The sequence below is a fragment of the Scyliorhinus torazame genome, chromosome 11 (genome assembly GCF_047496885.1).
Source record: "Scyliorhinus torazame isolate Kashiwa2021f chromosome 11, sScyTor2.1, whole genome shotgun sequence".
Taxonomy (NCBI): Eukaryota; Metazoa; Chordata; class Chondrichthyes; order Carcharhiniformes; family Scyliorhinidae; genus Scyliorhinus; species Scyliorhinus torazame.
The window spans coordinates 217,469,482-217,487,557 of NC_092717.1; the positions used below are offsets into that span (position 1 = coordinate 217,469,482).

An 18,076-nucleotide genomic window follows, 5' to 3' on the forward strand; every position below is an offset into this window, starting at 1 on the left:
CTGGCTTCTCTGAAACCCCAAATTCCGCCACCAAAGGGCCCGGGGCCCACCCCCTCCTCCAGTATCCACGCTCCGGCCCAGAATCTTCCCAATTTTTCGCAACCCCAAAACATGTGCTCGTGATTCGCTGGCCCCCGCCCACACTTCTGTTAAACGTTTTTGACGAAACATAGAAGTGTAGTCTTGGGAGTAATTGAATTGCATTTCTCGCTGTTCTCCTTCCTTGAAAAACAGAAGACCCCCATAATCATAACTAAAATTGCAAGCCATCTGTGCTCCTCTAATTCTGGCCGCTTGATCATCTCTGATTTTAGTGGCTCCATCATTGGTGGCCATACCGTCAGCTGCCAAGGTCTTGAGCTCTGGAGTTCTCTGCCTAATGATTTCTGCCTCTTTTTGTTATGTTAGCCTTTTCAGGCGCATCTTAAAATCTGCTTGCTTGACCAAAAATGTTGTTACCTACTGTAAGATCTCTTAATAAAGTAATCCTCTGAAGCACCTTAAGAGTTTAAAAAATATATATATATGTTAAGATAAGAATATAAGAAATTGGAGCAGGAGAATGGCGTGCAGCCACTCAATAAGATCATGGATGAATTTTGACTTCACCAGCACTTTCCAACACTCATGTCCCTTGATTACTTGAGAATTCAAAAAAACTATCGATTTTAGCATTGAATATGCTCAATGACTCAGCATCTACTACTTTCTGGGATAGAGATTTCGAAAACAAATTGCAGAACACTGAGTGAAGAAGTTTCTCTCATCTCCGATCTAAATGGCTGACCCCTTTAACTTCTATATTATGATCCTTCCATTTAGACTGCAGCCAGGGGCAGGGGGAACAATGCCCCAGCATTTACGCTGTCAATGGTCTCTCAATATAGGTTCCGCGAAGAGGGGTTACACAGTAACTTCATTGCAATGTTAATGTAAGCCTACATGTGACAATAAAGATTATTTTTTTATTTACTGCCCCCTTAATCGCCTTGGACCAGTCTTCTTGCATCTCTAGCCGATGATGCCTAAATTTCCCTTTGATGAACTACATCAACTGCTTCACAGGCAGCAGGGCAGGTGATGACGAAACTCCCGACTCCTCCAAGCTCTCAATTGCTGCACCACGTGGATACTCCACCTCTTGAGCCAAGGCTCTACTTGACTTCTGATGGAAGTTAATGTAAGAAAGTGTGAGGTTATCCATTTTGGGCCAAAAAAGGATAGAGCAGAGTACTTTGTAAATGGAAAGAGGTTGGGTGCAGTGGAAGTCCAAAGTGCCTAGGCCCTTAAAATGCCAGGAACAGGTGCAGAAAATAATCAAAAAGGCTAATGGAATGCTAACCTTTATAGCTAGAGGATTGGAATACAAAGATGCAAGGATTATGCTGCAGCTATACAAAACCCTGGTTAGACCCCACTTCACAGAATCACAGAATAATTCAGCACAGAAGAGGCCCTTCGGCCCATCGAATCTGCACTAACGCATGAAAGACACCTGACCTGCCTACCTAATCCCATTTGCCAGCACTTGGCCCATAGCCTTGAATGTTATGACATGCCAAGAGCACATCCAGGTACATTTTAAAGGATGTGAGGCAACCCACCTCTACCACCCTCCCAGGCCGTGCATTCCAGACCATCACCACCCTCTGGGTAAAAAGCTTTTCCTCAAATCCCCCCTGGACCTCCTGCCCCTCACCTTGAACTTGTGTCCCCTCGTAACTGACCATTCAGCTAAGAGGAACGGCTGCTCCCTATCCACCCTGTCCTTGCCCCATATAATCATGTACACATCGATCAGGTCGCCCCTCAATCTTCTCTGCTCCAATGAAAACAACTCAAGCCACCCAACCTCTTTTTATAACTTAAATGTTCCACCCAGGCAACATTCCAGTGAAACACCTCTGCACCCGCTCCAATGCAATCACATCCTTCCTATAATGTGGTGACCAGAATTGTGCATCGTACTCCAGCTGTGGCCTTACCAAAATTTTATACAACTCCAACATGACCTCCCTGCTTTTGTAACCTATGCTTTGATTGATAAAGACAGTTGTCCCATATGCCTTTTTCACCACCCTATTAATCTGCCCTTCTGCCTTCAGAGATCCATGGACAACAATTCCAAGGTCCCTTTGTTCCTTGGAACTTCCCAGTGTCAGACCATTCATTGAATACTTCCTTGTCAAATTACTCCTCCCAAAGTGTATCACCTCACACTTTTCAGGGTTAAATTCCATTTGCCACTTTTCTGCCCATTTGACCATCTTGTCTATATCCTCCTGTAACCCAAGACACTCAACCTCACTGTTAGCCACCTGACCAATCTTTGCAAATTTATTGATCCTACCCCCACATAGTCATTTATGTTATTTATATAAATGACAAACAATAGGGGACCCAGCACAGATCCCTGTGGTACACCATTGGACAATGTCTTCAGTCACTAAAGCAACCGTCCGTCATCACCCTCTGTCTCCTACAGCTAAGCCAATTTTGAATCCACCTTATCAAGTTACTCTGTATCCCATGTGCATTTGCCTTCTTTATAACTCTCCCCTGTGGGACCTTTTATTAGAATACAAGTCATAGAATCTTTACAGTGCAGAAGGAGGCCATTTGACCTTGTCAAAGGCTTTGCTGAAATCCATGTAAACTACATCAATTCACTCACATCATCTACACCAGTGTTTTTCAAACTTTTTTTCCGGAGACCCATTTTTACCAACCGGCCAACCTTCGCGACCCACGCCGGCCGACCTTCGCGACCCACGCCGGCCGGCCTTCGTGACCCCACCATTTTCTCTTATCTTGTTTGCTGCTGACAAAAATGGAGGAAATGGTTTTGGGTCCCTTTGGCCCTCGTACACGCTCCTCCAATGGAACCTGTTGGATGAAGGTGAAGCCTTCCGCTGTCGTAAGGTATGGAGCCTTCATCTGTCCAAAGTTCTGCATTTTTTTCCTGTAACATTTTATCAAAACCCCCCCCGAACTTGTAAAAAAAAAGAATAAAATAAATGAAAAAAAATAAAATAAAATAAATGATTGAAACACCCCGGAACTTGTAAAACAAAAAGCTGTGACTGTTTTAAAAAAAAAGCTTTTTTTGCGCATGCACGCCGTGATCTGGCATGCATGTGCAGTGCGGCCGCATTTTATTTTACATGTTCACGGCCATTTTGAAGGCCGCTTGCAGCCGGCGTTATTAACAGCCGGCTGCTGCGGCTGTTGGGCGCAGATTACCGCCATCAGGAACATTGCGACGGACGGCTCCGCGACCCCCCTGACACCCGCCCGTGACTGACCCGCGGGTCGGACCCCCGAGTTTGACCATGCCTGTTCTACACACCTGGTCACATGCCCAAAAAGTTCAATCACTTGGAGTACTGGGAGCAGTTCTGGGCACCACACCTTCGGAAGGATATTTTGGCTTTAGAGGGAGTGCAATGTTAGTTTATAAAACGATACCTGGATTACAGGGGTTGAGGTATGAGAAGATATTACTCAAATTTGACCTGTTTTTGCTGGAATTTAGAAAGCTAAGGAGTGATCTGATCAAAGTATTCAAGATATTAACAGGGAAAGTCAGGGTAGATAAAAATAAACTATTTCCACTGGTTGGAGATTCTAAAACTAGGGAGCACAGTCTAAACGCTAAACTGTTCAAGAGAGATGTTAGGAAGAACCTCTTCACTCAAAAGGGTGGTAGAGGTTTGGAAGTCTCTCCCACACAGTTGAAGCTTAATCAGTTGTTAATTTTAATTCTGAGTTCGATAGATTTTTGTTGAGCAAAGGTATTAAGGGATATGGGCCAAAGGCAGGTGTATGGAGTTAGGTCACAGATCAGCAATGATCTCATTGAATGGTGGCATTGAATAGCCTACCCCTCTTCCTATTATGTACTGCCGGGTGTTGTAGCCCGGCGACATTCTACTGGAGGAGAAACCAACCCCCTCCAATTATTTTGCACTTTTTCCAAACAGAGCGCCCGTTGATTGGGTACAAAGGGCCAAAACCAAAGCCTCCAGGCATAAACCACCTTGTGTGTGACCAATCAACTCATGGCTGCCATCGGAAGTACGTATTCCTTATTTCTAATCCTGTCTCATTACACAAGACATGGTGCAAAATAACCTCTTCCCGTGATTGGCTCCATGACATTTTCATTCAGACAAATTCTACTTCCTGTTCTTCCAAGCCAATATCTTTCCTCAATGCGGTCTTTATATAATTTATTATCAAGGCTACCCACCTACACGACCGCCATCAACACCACTCCCCCAACCCCCTAACATACCTTTCCTTTTTTGGCTGTCTTTTCAAAGTATTTTTAAAATCAATTTAGAGTACACAATTCTTTTCCAATTTAGCATGGCCAATCCACCTACCCTGCACATCTTTGGGTTGTGGGGTGAGACCCACGCAGACACGATTTTCAAAGTATTTAATAATTAGTTCTCAACCTTAGTGACCATGTTTCTTTAATGGGTATTGGATGAAGCTGATTTATCTCTTTGTGCCATTATTTCATCATATCTTGTTACAGATGCTTCCTGCATTTAGGTAATGTAACTTTAATTTGCCCACTTTCCCTTGATTTGACCTTACTCGCTGATGCACTCTTCCTGTACCGTACTTTCCTGTGACACTGATTATCTTTACCCAAATTGCTACAAAGTCCCATGGCCTTGACGTTTATATATTTATACATTCACCATCATCTGAACCCTTCCCCTCTACCCCCTCTCCACATTTTTCACTCAAATGCTCTATCTACAGCCTTGGTTAGTCTATTTACAAGTGCACTGGTCCCAGCCTGACAATTGGAATTACAAACAGAAAATGCTGTAAAACCTCTGCAGGCCTGTTGGCATCTGTGGAGAGAGAAACAGAGTTAACATTCCGAGACTGTATGACTCCCCCTTCGGAGCCCTGACTTCAGTGGAGTTTGACCCAATGGGACAATTCCCTCATTCCGCAGTAATGCTGCTGGTACTCCATTAATTGACCACTGCCTTCCACACTTTCTTTGAGTCACGCATGCATATTAGTTTGTATCTAAGCTATTGAATTTTCCTACGTAGAATTTCACTCCTCCTCTGCACTATCTTATTGGTTGCCATGTAAACAGTGCCAACTGGATTCTCCCCCTTCACTCCTAAGTTTCTGTCTATACATGAGGTGTCCTTCACTCTGCATTGGTCAGGCATCACAGCCTTCAAACTCAGGGTTGCAGCGAACAGTGTCAAACTCTTAACTATACTGTCACTATTGCTACCGTATTTGTTTTTCCTTCCTTGCACTTGAATGGCATCCAGTACAAAGGTGCTGTGGTCAGTTCATCCACCCTGCACACTTTGCCTTATCCACGCAGTCAGCCAAGAACCATGTACCTGTTAAATAAGGGCAAAGATTGAGGCTCGCAAAGATTGAGGCTCCTCCAGCACTACACGTGGAGTTCCCTTACCTACCTGACTTGCAGTTACACTTTTCAGTCCATAACCATTGACCATTTCCTAACCTAAGGGCTGTAACTGATTCTCCAGGATCAAAGTGTCCAGGTAATTTGATGCCTACAATGTTTGCACCTCAGACTCCAGCTCAGTAACTGTATGTTAAAGTTGCTTGACATGCAGGCATTTAGTGCAGATCATAGAATCCCTGCAGTGCAGAAGGAGGCCATTTAGCCTACTGAGTCTGCACCGACCCTTGGAAAGACAACCCCACCCTAAGGGGCAATTTGGCATGGACAATCCACCTAACCTGAACATCTTTGGACTGTGGGAGCACCCGGAGGAAACCCACACAGACACGATGGCTAGCCACTGTGCCACCGTGCCGCCCAGATGTAGATGTGCAGTATCACAGTGCTCTCCACAAATGCCCACATTCTGCAAGTGTGGTCCACCCCTATCTAACACATTAATTTATTCAATTAGTGAGAGTGTATATTTAGCATTAACTAGTAGTTTTTAACTTTTTAAACTAATTACTTTATCTTTTTAAGTTGTGGGTAGTTAGTTAAATATTTACCTGTAACATGAAAGGCCAGTTGGGACACATCTCACTGCAGCACTTGGTCCAGTGTGGACCAAAGAGTTGGGCCCCAGAGCTGAGCAGAGAATGATTGCCTTTGACATTAAGGCAGCACTTGATTGGATTGGATTGGATTTGTTTATTGTCACGTGTACCGAGGTACAGTGAAAAGTATTTTTCTGCGAGCAGCTCAACAGATCATTAAGTACATGAGAAGAAAAGGGAATAAAAGAAAATACATAATAGGGCAACACAACATATACAACGTAACTACATAAGCACTGACATCGGATGAAGCATACAGGGGTGTAGTGTTAATGAGGTCAGTCCATAAGAGGGTCATTTAGGAGTCTGGTGACAGTGGGGAAGAAGCTGTTTTTGAGTCTGTTCGTGCGTGTTCTCGGACTTCTGTATCTCCTGCCCAATGGAAGAAGTTGGAAGAGTGAGTAAGCCGGGTGGGAGGGGTCTTTGATTTTGCTGCCCGCTTTCCCCAGGCAGCGGGAGGTTTAAATAGAGTCATTGGATGGGAGGCAGGTTCGTGTGATGGACTGGGCGGTGTTCACAACTCTCTGAAGCTTCTTGCGGTCCTGGGCCGAGCAGTTGCCATACCAGGCTGTGATGCAGCCCGATAGGATGCTTTCTATGGTGCATCTGTAAAAGTTGGTAAGGATCAATGTGGACATGCCGAATTTCCTTAGTTTCCTGAGGAAGTATAGGCGCTGTTGTGCTTTCTTGGTGGTCGCGTCGACGTGGGTGGACCAGGACAGAGTGTAACATCAGAGTCCTAGCAAAACTGTAGTCAATAGGAATCAAAGGGAAAGCTCTCCACTGGTTGGCGTCATATCTATCTAGTGGTTGGAGACCAATCATCTCATCCCCAGGACATTGTTGCAGGAGTTCCTTCGGCCCGTGCCCTCAGCCCAACCATCTTCAGCTGCCTCATCAATGACCTTCTTTCTTCCGTCACACGGCCAGAAGTGAAGATGTTCGGTGATGATTGCCCAGTGTTCAGTTCCATCCTAACATGAAGCAGTTTGTACATTCATGCAGCAAGACTTATAATAAATAATCTTTATTATTGTCACAAGTAGGCTTACATTAACACTGCAATAAAGTTACTGTGAAAATCCCCTAGTCGCCACACTCCGGCGCCTGTTTGGGTACGTAGAGGGAGAATTTGGAATGTCCAATTCACCTAACAGGACTTGTGGGAGGAAACCGGAGCACCCGGAGGAAACACACGCAGACACAGGGAAAATGTGCAGACTCCGCAGAGACAATGACCCGAGCGCAATCGAACTCGGGATCCTGGTGCTGTGAAGCAACAGTGCTAACCACTGTGCTACCGTGCCACCCTGTACAATATTCAGCATGATTAATGAGTGTCAAGTAATATTTGAGCCTCACAGTTGTCAGACAATGACCATTAGGTATTACCATCACTGAATCCTTTATCATAAACATCCTGGGAGTCACCATTGTCCAGAAAATGAACTGACCAGTTGTATAAATATTGTTGCTAAAAGAGTAGATCAGAGGGTAGAAATCCTGTGGTGAGTAACTCACCTGATTCGCCAAATCCTGTCCACTATTTACAAGGCACAAGTCAAGAGTTTGATCGAATAATTTCCACTTGCTTGAATGAGTGCGGCTCCAAGAGCCCACAAGAAGCTCCATACCATTCAAAGCAGCCCCCTTGATTGGCACCCGCTCCAATGCATTAAATATTCAATCCACCATCAACCCTAAGTGGCAGCAGGATGTACCATAGGCAAGAATTACTGCAGCAACTTGCCAACCTTCCTTCAGCAGTGCTTTCCAAAGCCGCAACCTCTTACACTGAGACGAACAAATGCAGGAGACCATAAGAACATTACCACCTGCAAGCCCCTCTCCAAACCACACACCATCCTGACCGTGAAGCTTTTTCACCATTCTTCCATTGATGCTGGGTCAAAATCCTGCAACTCCCTCTTTAACAGCATTGTGTGTGTTCCTACAGCACATGGACTGCAGCAAATCAAGAAGGTGGCTCACCACCACCGTCTCGAGGGCAATTGAGGATGGACAATAAAGACTTGCCTAATGTCAGATTTGTATACATCAGTATTGAAATTACAAAAATTAGTCCATGGTGTCTGCATTCTGATTGTATATGTACAAATTTCACTAATAAGTAATGTACTGTAATATTTTGACAAATTAGCCTTTTTAGGCCATTGCAGACTCCAGATGAGAGCTGCATCTTCATTGGTGTGCCTTTGTTTGAACTTTGGGTCCATGGTGTAATTTGCAATGTACTACAATGTCAGGGAGGCTGTTTATGCAGGACTCAGCTGGCACATTATTACGTAGACTCCTGGGATATGTAGGGGGGAGGGAATGTTACAAAAATACATGAACTGTAAACAGTGAAGTGGTGACAGCATGATTATGACTTTGAAGAAGGAGACCTAGACAAAGGACACTATGCAAAGGATTCCTGTTCAAAATATACACTCTCCTAATTTATCAGCCTGATTTTATTCCAGTGATAACCCTAAAATGTTCTAATCTTAAAAATATGTTATCAACACATATTCACATTTTAAAAGCATCTCCTGTCTCAGCAGTTAACACTAAATTAATTACTTTTCAGGTATATCATTTGTTTAAATTTTCTAAATGTGTATCTTACATTTTTTGATATAGTTAAATCTATTGCATTACCAAAACCGAGTATAAATACAGTTCCAAAAAAAGAATGTGGTCCCAGTATTGAATTTCAATGCAGTAATCACATCTTTTATTGAAACTGTATTAGAGTCTAGACAATTGAACTAATCATTACCAACACAACTGCTGCTTAATTTTCTACAGCAGATTTAATTATAAGGATCGTACCCATCTGCGAGACAAAATTGGCGAGTCTGCAATGCTTATGGGCTGTAGTGATTGATGTGTATTGTTTCTGATGTGCAGCTTCTGGGTGCCGTGCCATAACAAAGACCCGCGTCAGTGTATACCATGGTGCAGGCTCTTTGGTGCTTTAATGCAGGGCTAGAGCCATTTTCTCTTCGTTTCTTCTGTGTTCAGTTGAACTGTTGATGTGCTGCTGATTTGGTGAAAATCTGAGACGTTGATTCTAGAAATCATTGCAGAACTGTTACAGTTGGGATAGCTGCTTTGTTTATATGGAAGATTTTCTTAATTGGAAGCTGAATATTAAATATTATGGTGAGTTAAGTCCTTTTGTGCTTTTTGGTTATATTGTTGGTCAACTTCAGACATTACCTGAATTCAGATTTTTAGTTGTACAGAGGCAAATTTGGCAAGTTTCTATTGTTTATATATTTTATTAATGGATTTCCTTCATTTGTTATAGATTGTAGAACAGATATTGCTGGCAGAGCAAATTATTAGTAATTGTAGTAGAAATGTATCTTGTGATTTTAAAATATATATAATATATTTCGACAAATCTAGGATAATGCATTGTACTCTATGTTGTCAAGAGGCACGAAGGATTTTGTTAAAATCACACCAGCAGGGATAACTGAATTTGGCTTTAAGAATTGAAATGTGAAAAGGACTTTAAAATGGTTGACTCCTTGTGTGTGAAAGAGATATGCCAACAATGCGTCTGGGAATGATAAAGCAGTTTGTAATTTAGGCTGGTTGATTTGAAGGACAGAAAACCACACAATATGCAGTGTATGGAGAATTTTCCTAGTCAGTCATATCTGAACATCTCGTGTTGCTGTTGAAGATCAGTGGTGTTTTCAAACTTAACCAAATACTGGTTTGTAATCACCACCGTTTCCTTTTCCTCACCTATGATTGGATCCAGGGTAACATTACAAATTTGTAAACAGACTCCATTCCAAATTGAAATTTGCAACATGTAAAACTTAAAACAATTTCTGTTCCATGTTGCAGATCCTTTATTTAGTTTTCCACATTGAAGGCTAGCGTTTCTTTCAGAGCATCAGCCTTGTATTTTGCTTTGTTCCAAAACTTATTTCTTGGCAATTAACTATAGTAAATTTTGTTATTCTATTAATTGATTAGGTTATTGCTCAATGCCTCTTTACAGTTTTATATATTTGCATTGGTCATCAATATCCTCCTGTATGCATGCACTCTGAACTTCACATAAGCGATCTTGTGTGAATATCCTATTCTTCTTGTTCCACAACCTCACTGCACTACTGCATCTATTTAAGTTTGCAGATCAACATCACCTCCACCCTGGGGCCAAACCTACCCCTGAATATATTTCCTGCCATTGCGCCTCATTTTAGCTAAATCACATCTGCTGTTTCCTCATCTGTATGTGGGCAAGATCGATCCTGGCAGTTTTGACCTGCATGATCAAATAACTATCTCTGTTCGTACTCGTTAACCACTTTCACAGCTAGAATTAATAACTGCTTCGGATGTATTTTTTAACATCTGCTTGGGAATGTGGTAAGTGTTCAGTAGCCTTTGACCACAGTTTAGTTGGGCTATTTTTGTCCTGCCTGTTTTACAATTAATTTACCGTCCGTGCTGCAGAAACTGCATTTCAGTGGTTAACCATTGGAAAGTGGGTTTTGTACAATGTAACTGTACCTTAATGAAATAAATCAAAATGATGAGTAGTGTTCTCTCTCCACAGATGCTGTCAGATCTATTGAGGTTTTCCAACATTTTCTGATTTTGATGACATTTGGTCTATCGGTTCTGAAGTTACGGTTACATGTAATCTGTCAGGCCTGATAGAAAGACTAATTGATTTTCACAAAGCAACCTGTTACGTGGTGGTGCACCAGGGACAGGTAAATGCAGCTTGACACTGTGAAGATGGCGTCCTTTTCAAAATATTGACAACACAAAATCTTTTTAAATCCATGAGTCAAAATCTTTTATTTATTTCATTAAAGTAGTCACATTACAGAGACCCATTTTACTGTGGTTAGCTATAGAAATACAGTTCTGCATCATATAATTGACTTTTATTGTATACTGCTTTACGGAAAGAGATGAATGATTTATGGAGGAATTTGGTTTGCTAAAAACTTATTTGTATGAAAATAACACATGGCTCTACTGTTTTTCTGCTGTTCCTTCATGAACAGCAAGAGGTTTTAAGAATATTAAGTATATCTTTAAATAGACACACTGTAGGGTGCTACTCAATTCCTGTTGGCTGTTGTTTTAAGATTCTTGAGCATAAAATTAAAACAAATTAATTAAGTTGATAGCATCTGTCATAAACACATCTCCTGCTGGTTTTAAAGCAGTGAACTAGGATCTGATCGCTGCATATGTCATATGCAAAAGAAGTGTGATATGTGCATGTGCTCTATTATTCAAACATATTTTGAGACTGTGCATCTGTGCACAGGGGCTTACATTTTTTTTTACAAACGTGAGGTTTATATTATTGTTGAACCTGCGGTAAGCGCGATACATAGACAATAGTAGAAATTACTGAACAAGGTTTAAGGGTCTCCTTCCCCAACCTACAACCGGTCTCCTTGTTAAGGAGAAGCCCTGCCCCCTTAAAGGGGCAGTTCATATCCCAGGGAGTTCATGAGGAACAGTATGGTCCTGATCCCAGGACCTCCATTGGGGTTATAACATCACCCCCACCCCTCAAGTCCGGAGTAACGTTCACACCCATGGGAAGTGCGCTGGGCCTTTCGGCCCTTTCGCCTGTGGACAGCGTTCAGGCGCAGACCTCGCGATATCAGGAGGTATCGGAGCGGGGAGTGGTGTTTACAAGACGAGCATCTGGGCAGTGGCGGTATTGCTGGTATGGTCACAAGAGGCAGCATTGCTGGTATGGTCACGAAAGCCGGCACGAACGCCTCCGGCAGTCGCAGAACGTCCATCGTAGTTCCAAGTTGGAGCGAGGCAGTTCTTCTTCCGGCATCTCAGTGTGCTCAAAAATGACCCTAGATCCTCGATAACTGGTGGGGCGGCTGGGCCAGCTGTAAAGACGACGGAGCTGGGATGCCTGAATCAATGGCCGGTGCGGCTGGAGTATCAGGCATGCAGCTTCAGAAATGATCCATGCAGCCATTAGACTCGCGGCGCTGTGTTCGTATTTGATAGGCAGTTGGACCCGTTTTCGGCAACACGAAGCCCAGTATCCAAGCAGCGCCGTCGCTGAAGTTCCAGACATGTACTGCGTCTCCTGAGACGAACTTGCACACCGGCCTGTGTCTGCCTCGGTTCGGTCCTGAGCACGGCGGACATTCCCGTCAATATCTGGAAAAACGAGACTCAGGCAGGTGCGGAGGCAATGAACCATGAACATCTCGGCCGATTGATTCCCGTTGTGGCATGCGGGGTTATCCGGTAGCAGAATAAAAACCCGGTTAAGTGGGTCTCCCAGGAACCCGATATTTGCTTTTTCATTCCGAGCTTAAATGTTTGCACCGTACACTGGGCCAAACCACTCGAAGCTGGGTGGTATGGGGCGCTACCCACGTGACTGATCCCATTGCGGATACAAATGCCGCAAATTCCACACTCTTAAACGCCGTACCATTGTCTGATACCAGCACCTCAGGTATGCCTTCTGTGCTGGAAATGTGCTGGGGTTTCGCCATGGTGACCTGGGCCGTCATTGCCTGTACCTTGAGTACCTCCATCCACTTGGAGTGAGCATCGCCGAGAAACATTGCGCCCTGAAAGGAGTCCGCAAAGTTTATATGGAGACGAGACCATGGACGACCTGCCCATTTCCACGGGTGGAGCAGGCTGCAGGAGGCAACGTCTTGTGTGTCTGGACACAGTGCTGAGCCACCCGCTTGACGTCTGCATCAATGCTAGGCCACCAAATGTAGCTGTGAGCTAACATTTTCATCTTGACAGTCAAACCCTTCTCAATCTGAGCATCAGATATTGCTTATCTGAATTGGCCAACTTTTCTGAGGCAAAGGCGATGGGACGTTCAGATCTGCTGTCCATGGTGTTGGACAGCACGGCCCCAACACCCTACCGAGAAGCGTTGCAGGCCAACAAGAGTGGTCGGGGTAGGTCGAAGTGGGTTCACAGTCTTGATGAGGGGAGTTGTTTCACCGTGGTACTCCCGTATTGGCTTCTTTGTAGTGGGTAAGTCATTGTTTCCTGGGATGGCGGGGTGGAGTACTTGACAATAGTAAAATCTGACCATACTCAGCACTATGGGGATTTCTATTTAAAGAGGAGCTCTGGCGACCCCTGTGGCGGCTGGAAAAGGCACTGCTTGCGGATGGGGGAGTGGGGTGTGAGGATAGCTTCTGCTTTTGGGAACATAGAACATACAGTGCAGACAAAGGTCATTCGGCCCATCGAGTCTGCACCGACCCACTTAAGCCCTCACTTCCACCCTACCCCCGTAACCCAATAACCCCTCCTAACCTTTTTGGTCACTAAGGGCAATTTATCATGGCCTATCCACCTGATCTGCACGTTTTTGGACTGGGAGGAAACCGGAGCACCCGGAGGAAACCCACGCAGACACGGGGAGAACGTGCAGACTCCGCACAGACAGTGACCCAGTGGGGAATTGAACTTGGGACCCTGGCGCTGTGAAGCCACAGTGCTATCCACTTGTGCTACCCTGCTGAGGAGGTCTCACCTTCCACGTTCTGGGAGGTGTTAAAGGCAATCATTGGGGCGAAGGGGGGGGAGGGGGAAGAGTTTATTTTGATGAAAGCTCATGGGGACAAGTCGGGGAAGGCTGAGAGGCAAAGGTTGATGGAATCTATTCTGGCAGTGGGCCGCCTCTTCTACCCCAACGTAAGAGTTGTTGGCGGAGAAGGAGAAGCTCCTGATGGAGTTTGAATTGGTATCAATGAGGAAAGCAGTTAGGCCACTTAATCGTGCAAAAGGGACGTTTTATGAGCACGGGGAGAAGGCCAGCCGGTTTTGGCTCACCAGCTGAGACGGCAGGCGGCCTCTCGAGAGTTTTATCAGACTAAGGACCTGGGGAGAGGAGTGGTCTCTGACCCAGAAAGGGTTAACAGGGTATTTGATACCTTTTACTGGGGTTGTACAGGTCAGAACCTCCGAAGGAAGACTCGACTATGGCACAGTTCTTGGATGGATTGGACTTCCCGGTGATGGAGAAGGAAAGAGTGGAGGAGCTGGAGGCTCCGCTCGGGTTGGAGGAAATTATGAAGTGCATTTATTCTATGAAGTCGGGGAAGGCACCAGCCTCGGGCGGATTCCCAGTGGAATTTTACAAAAGGTCTGCGACGGAACTATGGGAGACAATTATTGAGTAGCTCTGAGGAACTTGTGCACTAGTCAAAATCAAGATTTAGAGTGTTCACACATTATCAACTTTTATTTTCTTTAACTTTTCATGGAACGTGGTATCATTGGCAAGGCATTTGTTGTCCTTGAACTGAGTAGTTTGCTAGGCCGATTTCAGAGGGCGTTCAAACGTATTGCTGTGCGTCTGGTGCCATATGTAGGCCAGACCAGGTAAGGATGACAGATTTCCTTCCTTACAGGACATTAATGAACAAAATGGGTATTTACAACAATCGATGATAATTTCATGGTCACCATTAGTCACTAGAAAGAATCCTGAGGGGCAAAATATATCTGCACTTGGATAGAAATGGATTAATCAGGGATAGTCAGCATTCATTTGTTAAAGGAAGATCGTGTTTGATAGATTCAATTTAATTGTTTGAGGATGAACTAGGAGTGTTGCTGAGGATAATGCATTTAACGTGGTCAAATCACATTGAAAAGTGATGGGAAGACAGAAACCCATCGCCAGCAAACAGCGCGCTGCCATGAAACGGGTCGCTGGGGAACCGGATAATCCAGCACACAATCTTCGTCTTTGGAACTGCTGCCAGTTATATTTTGCTGCATAGGACAAGCTCTCTTCTAACCTTTCTCTCGAAATAAGTTCCATTATTGTTCCACAATTCTGCTTTGACTACACTGGACACAAGGGGCGGGATTCTCCGACCCCGAATGCCCGCCGAGTTCGGCCGAGTCCCGCCGGGACCTTGGCGTTCATGCTGCGGGGGCCGCCCTGGTGTGGGGGATCCTTCTCCGGGGGGGGGGGGGGGGCCTCCAAGTTGGCCAGGCCCGCGATCGGGGCCTACCGATCGGCGGGCGGGCTTATCCCGGGGGGCCCTATGTTCCACCATGCCAAGCCCCGGTAGGGCTCTGCCATGATGCCTGAGGGCCGGAGCGGAGAAGGCAACCCATGCGTATGCGTGAACTCGTGGCGCGCATGCATGAACTCGCGCCGGCCGTGATGCTTAAATTTTGTTTATATTGTGGTAATTGATCTTTTTCAATCAATTTTTGTTTTCTAAAACCGATATTTAATTTGATTGTGACAAAGTGGTTACTGCCCATTTTGTACGTAGGTTGCTACCCAGATTGGTAGAAGGAGATGGTGGTATTGAGGTAATGTCATTGGACTAGCAATCTAGACACCCAAGTTAATGCTTTTGGGACACAGATTCAAATTCCACCATGGAAGTGATTGGAATTTAAATTAAGTGAATAAATCTGGAATATAAAGCTAATCTCAGTAACTCATAGATTCATAAATATTTACAGCCTGGTTCATCTCCTCTGCACCCACTCCAGTGCAATCACATCCTTCCAATCGTGTGGTGAATAGAACTGCACACAGTACTCTAGATGTGGCCTACCGAGCATTATATACTGCCTCATCACAATCTCCCTGCTCTTATATGCTTTTTTTTAATAAATATTTTTATTAAGGCCAGCTATATATATATATAAATATACACACACATGAAACACAACCAAAAGCAAAAAGAACAAATAGGGAATCTCATAACAAATAAATAACACATCCTGCCGTTCCCCTCTGCCCATGCTTTGGGAAGTGATGGGCAAAATGGATTTGAGGGATCGTGGGAGTCGGTGTTGAGCTGATTCTGTGTTTCTGCGCACAATTAGTGTTACATTGCTTTATGTTACCTTCTGTGATGTATCACTTGAAGGGCCTCTAATTCACAGCATTGTTACGGTGCAGAAAGATGCCATTTGGCCCCTCGTGTCACCAATTGAGCATTATGACTTAATGTCATTCTCCTATCTTTTCCCTGTAACCGTGCACAATGATCTGATTTAAATAATCACCTAATGCTCTCTTGAAAGCCTTGAATGAACCGACCTCTACCAAACTTCCAAGCAGTGCATTCCAAACCTGATGCACTTGCTGTGTGAAAAAGTTTTTTCTTGCATTGCATTTGTTGCTTTTGTAAATCACTAAGTCTGTGCTCTCATTCTCCATCTTTTTACGAGCGGGAACACTGGGCGGGATTCTCCGAAATGGAGGCAAGAGTGTTTGCGCTGTCATGAATGCCGTCGAGGTTCACGATGGCGCGAAATGGCCCCTATCCCAACCGATTCAGGGCCCGATAATGGGCTAGAAAGGACAGCGTGGCGGGAAAATTTGGCCACCCATGCGATTCTCCAAACCGGCGCGGGAGCGGAGAATCGTGGCCACTATCTCCAATGTACTCTGTAGAACCTTCTCATAATTTTGAACACCAATATGAAATTTTCTCTTAGCCTTCTCTCCAAGGAGAACAGTCCCAACTTCTCCAATCTAGCTTCAATACTGAAGTGAACACTTTTTGTAGAGGAGCAAATTAATCTGATAGCATATTGGAACACCCATGAAAGTTTGGGTTTGCATTGGCCTTGACCTAATATTCTAAAAAATTAATTGTACTCCTGTTTAAAAAAAGCACAAACTTTTTTGGGTTGTAGCTAGGTTGAACCGTATTCACTCTGATATAAAATGTTTGGGAATGGTTGACTATGAATTGGTAGTTGATGGACTCCCAAGTTAAAGGAGTAGGAAATAGGAAGAGCAGTAAAGATAGTGTGCAGCTAAATATTAAGAAGTATTTAGATTGGTTCTTCACTCAGGCAGATAAATTACATGAAATATATGAATTCTCAGACATTGATCAAAAATATTGAGGATAGAATGAATGGAATTGACTTGGTGTAGTGGCATCACTGAGGGAGGACAACTTCACTTCTCATGCAAGTTATACCATTTTTAAAAAATGAAATTGTGGTTGAGGGATAAACGTTTGTGATAATACCACGGCAAACTGTCTTCTTGCAATTCTATATGATCTTTTCATGTCCACCCAAGAAGACCGATGCCCCTCGGATTAATTTCAATCCAGATACATTTGAAAAGTATTGTTACATTGTCAACAGGTGACATTTTAAATGCAACAATAATCAGACTTCTCATCTGCCTCCTGTGATTGAACAATGATTCTAAAATAAGGTGATGATATTAATCAGTGTCTAATGGAAAGGAATAATATTCTGTCAGTAAAGCGACAGTAATTCAGTAACTGTTCAAATTTAATGTTTAATTCTGATGCTGCAGTCATGCTGCATTGCAGAACAGTGAAGGTTGTTATTTTTGCCATGGTTTCCAACAGTTTATTGCTGAATTACCATTCTCAGTTTGGGACCATACAATTACAACTGGTCAACTCATGTCTGTGTGCAATACCTTCTGGCCAGTAAAATTTAGAACTTCATGGCCCCAATGCCACCCACAGGCTGCCAGTTGGACAAGCTTGTATGAAACTACCGTCCTTGGCTGTTTCAATGAATGTTATGTTCAAACGCTTTTAACGTGTACACCTTTAGTCGGCTGTAAGAAATTGATTTTTGGATCATCAGAAGTGAAACTTTGGATATTGTAAAGGGAAACTTGAAGTTCCTCACATTTGAAAGAAGAACAATGTATCAAATTACCTTTCTCATACATAAGCATCATACGATCTTGTGAACAGTTGACCATCAGGTGGTAATTTGGCCACCGGAATTTTCTTTCCATTTTCTTATTTCATCAACAACTAAAAACTATTAATATTTATTTTATATGCTTCTTTGCTTAGAATTTTGTTTCAGCTGTCATGTAAGATAATTATGCTTAAACTGTGTTAAATGATGCTCTTTAAATGTGCCAACTTAATTTCCCACTTAATATATAAATCAGGAAGCGCAGGTTGACCTGTGTATTGGGCCTGAAGCT

At 43.7% G+C, this 18,076-nt stretch overlaps 1 protein-coding gene across 2 annotated transcripts in view; it reads left to right on the forward strand.

The window, feature by feature from the left end:
• LOC140385791 (focal adhesion kinase 1) overlaps positions 1 to 18,076 on the forward strand; it is a 904,772-nt gene that overhangs the window by 200,718 nt on the left and 685,978 nt on the right. Inside the window, exon 1 of one of the 2 annotated variants that reach the window (XM_072468317.1) lies at positions 9,091 to 9,252. The exons of the other annotated variant lie outside the window; for it this stretch is intronic. Within the exon in view, the coding sequence (XP_072324418.1) occupies positions 9,210 to 9,252 (43 nt within the window). The 5' untranslated portion in view covers positions 9,091 to 9,209. Of the gene's footprint in view, positions 1 to 9,090; positions 9,253 to 18,076 lie in introns of those variants that run through there. 2 annotated transcript variants of the gene reach the window in all.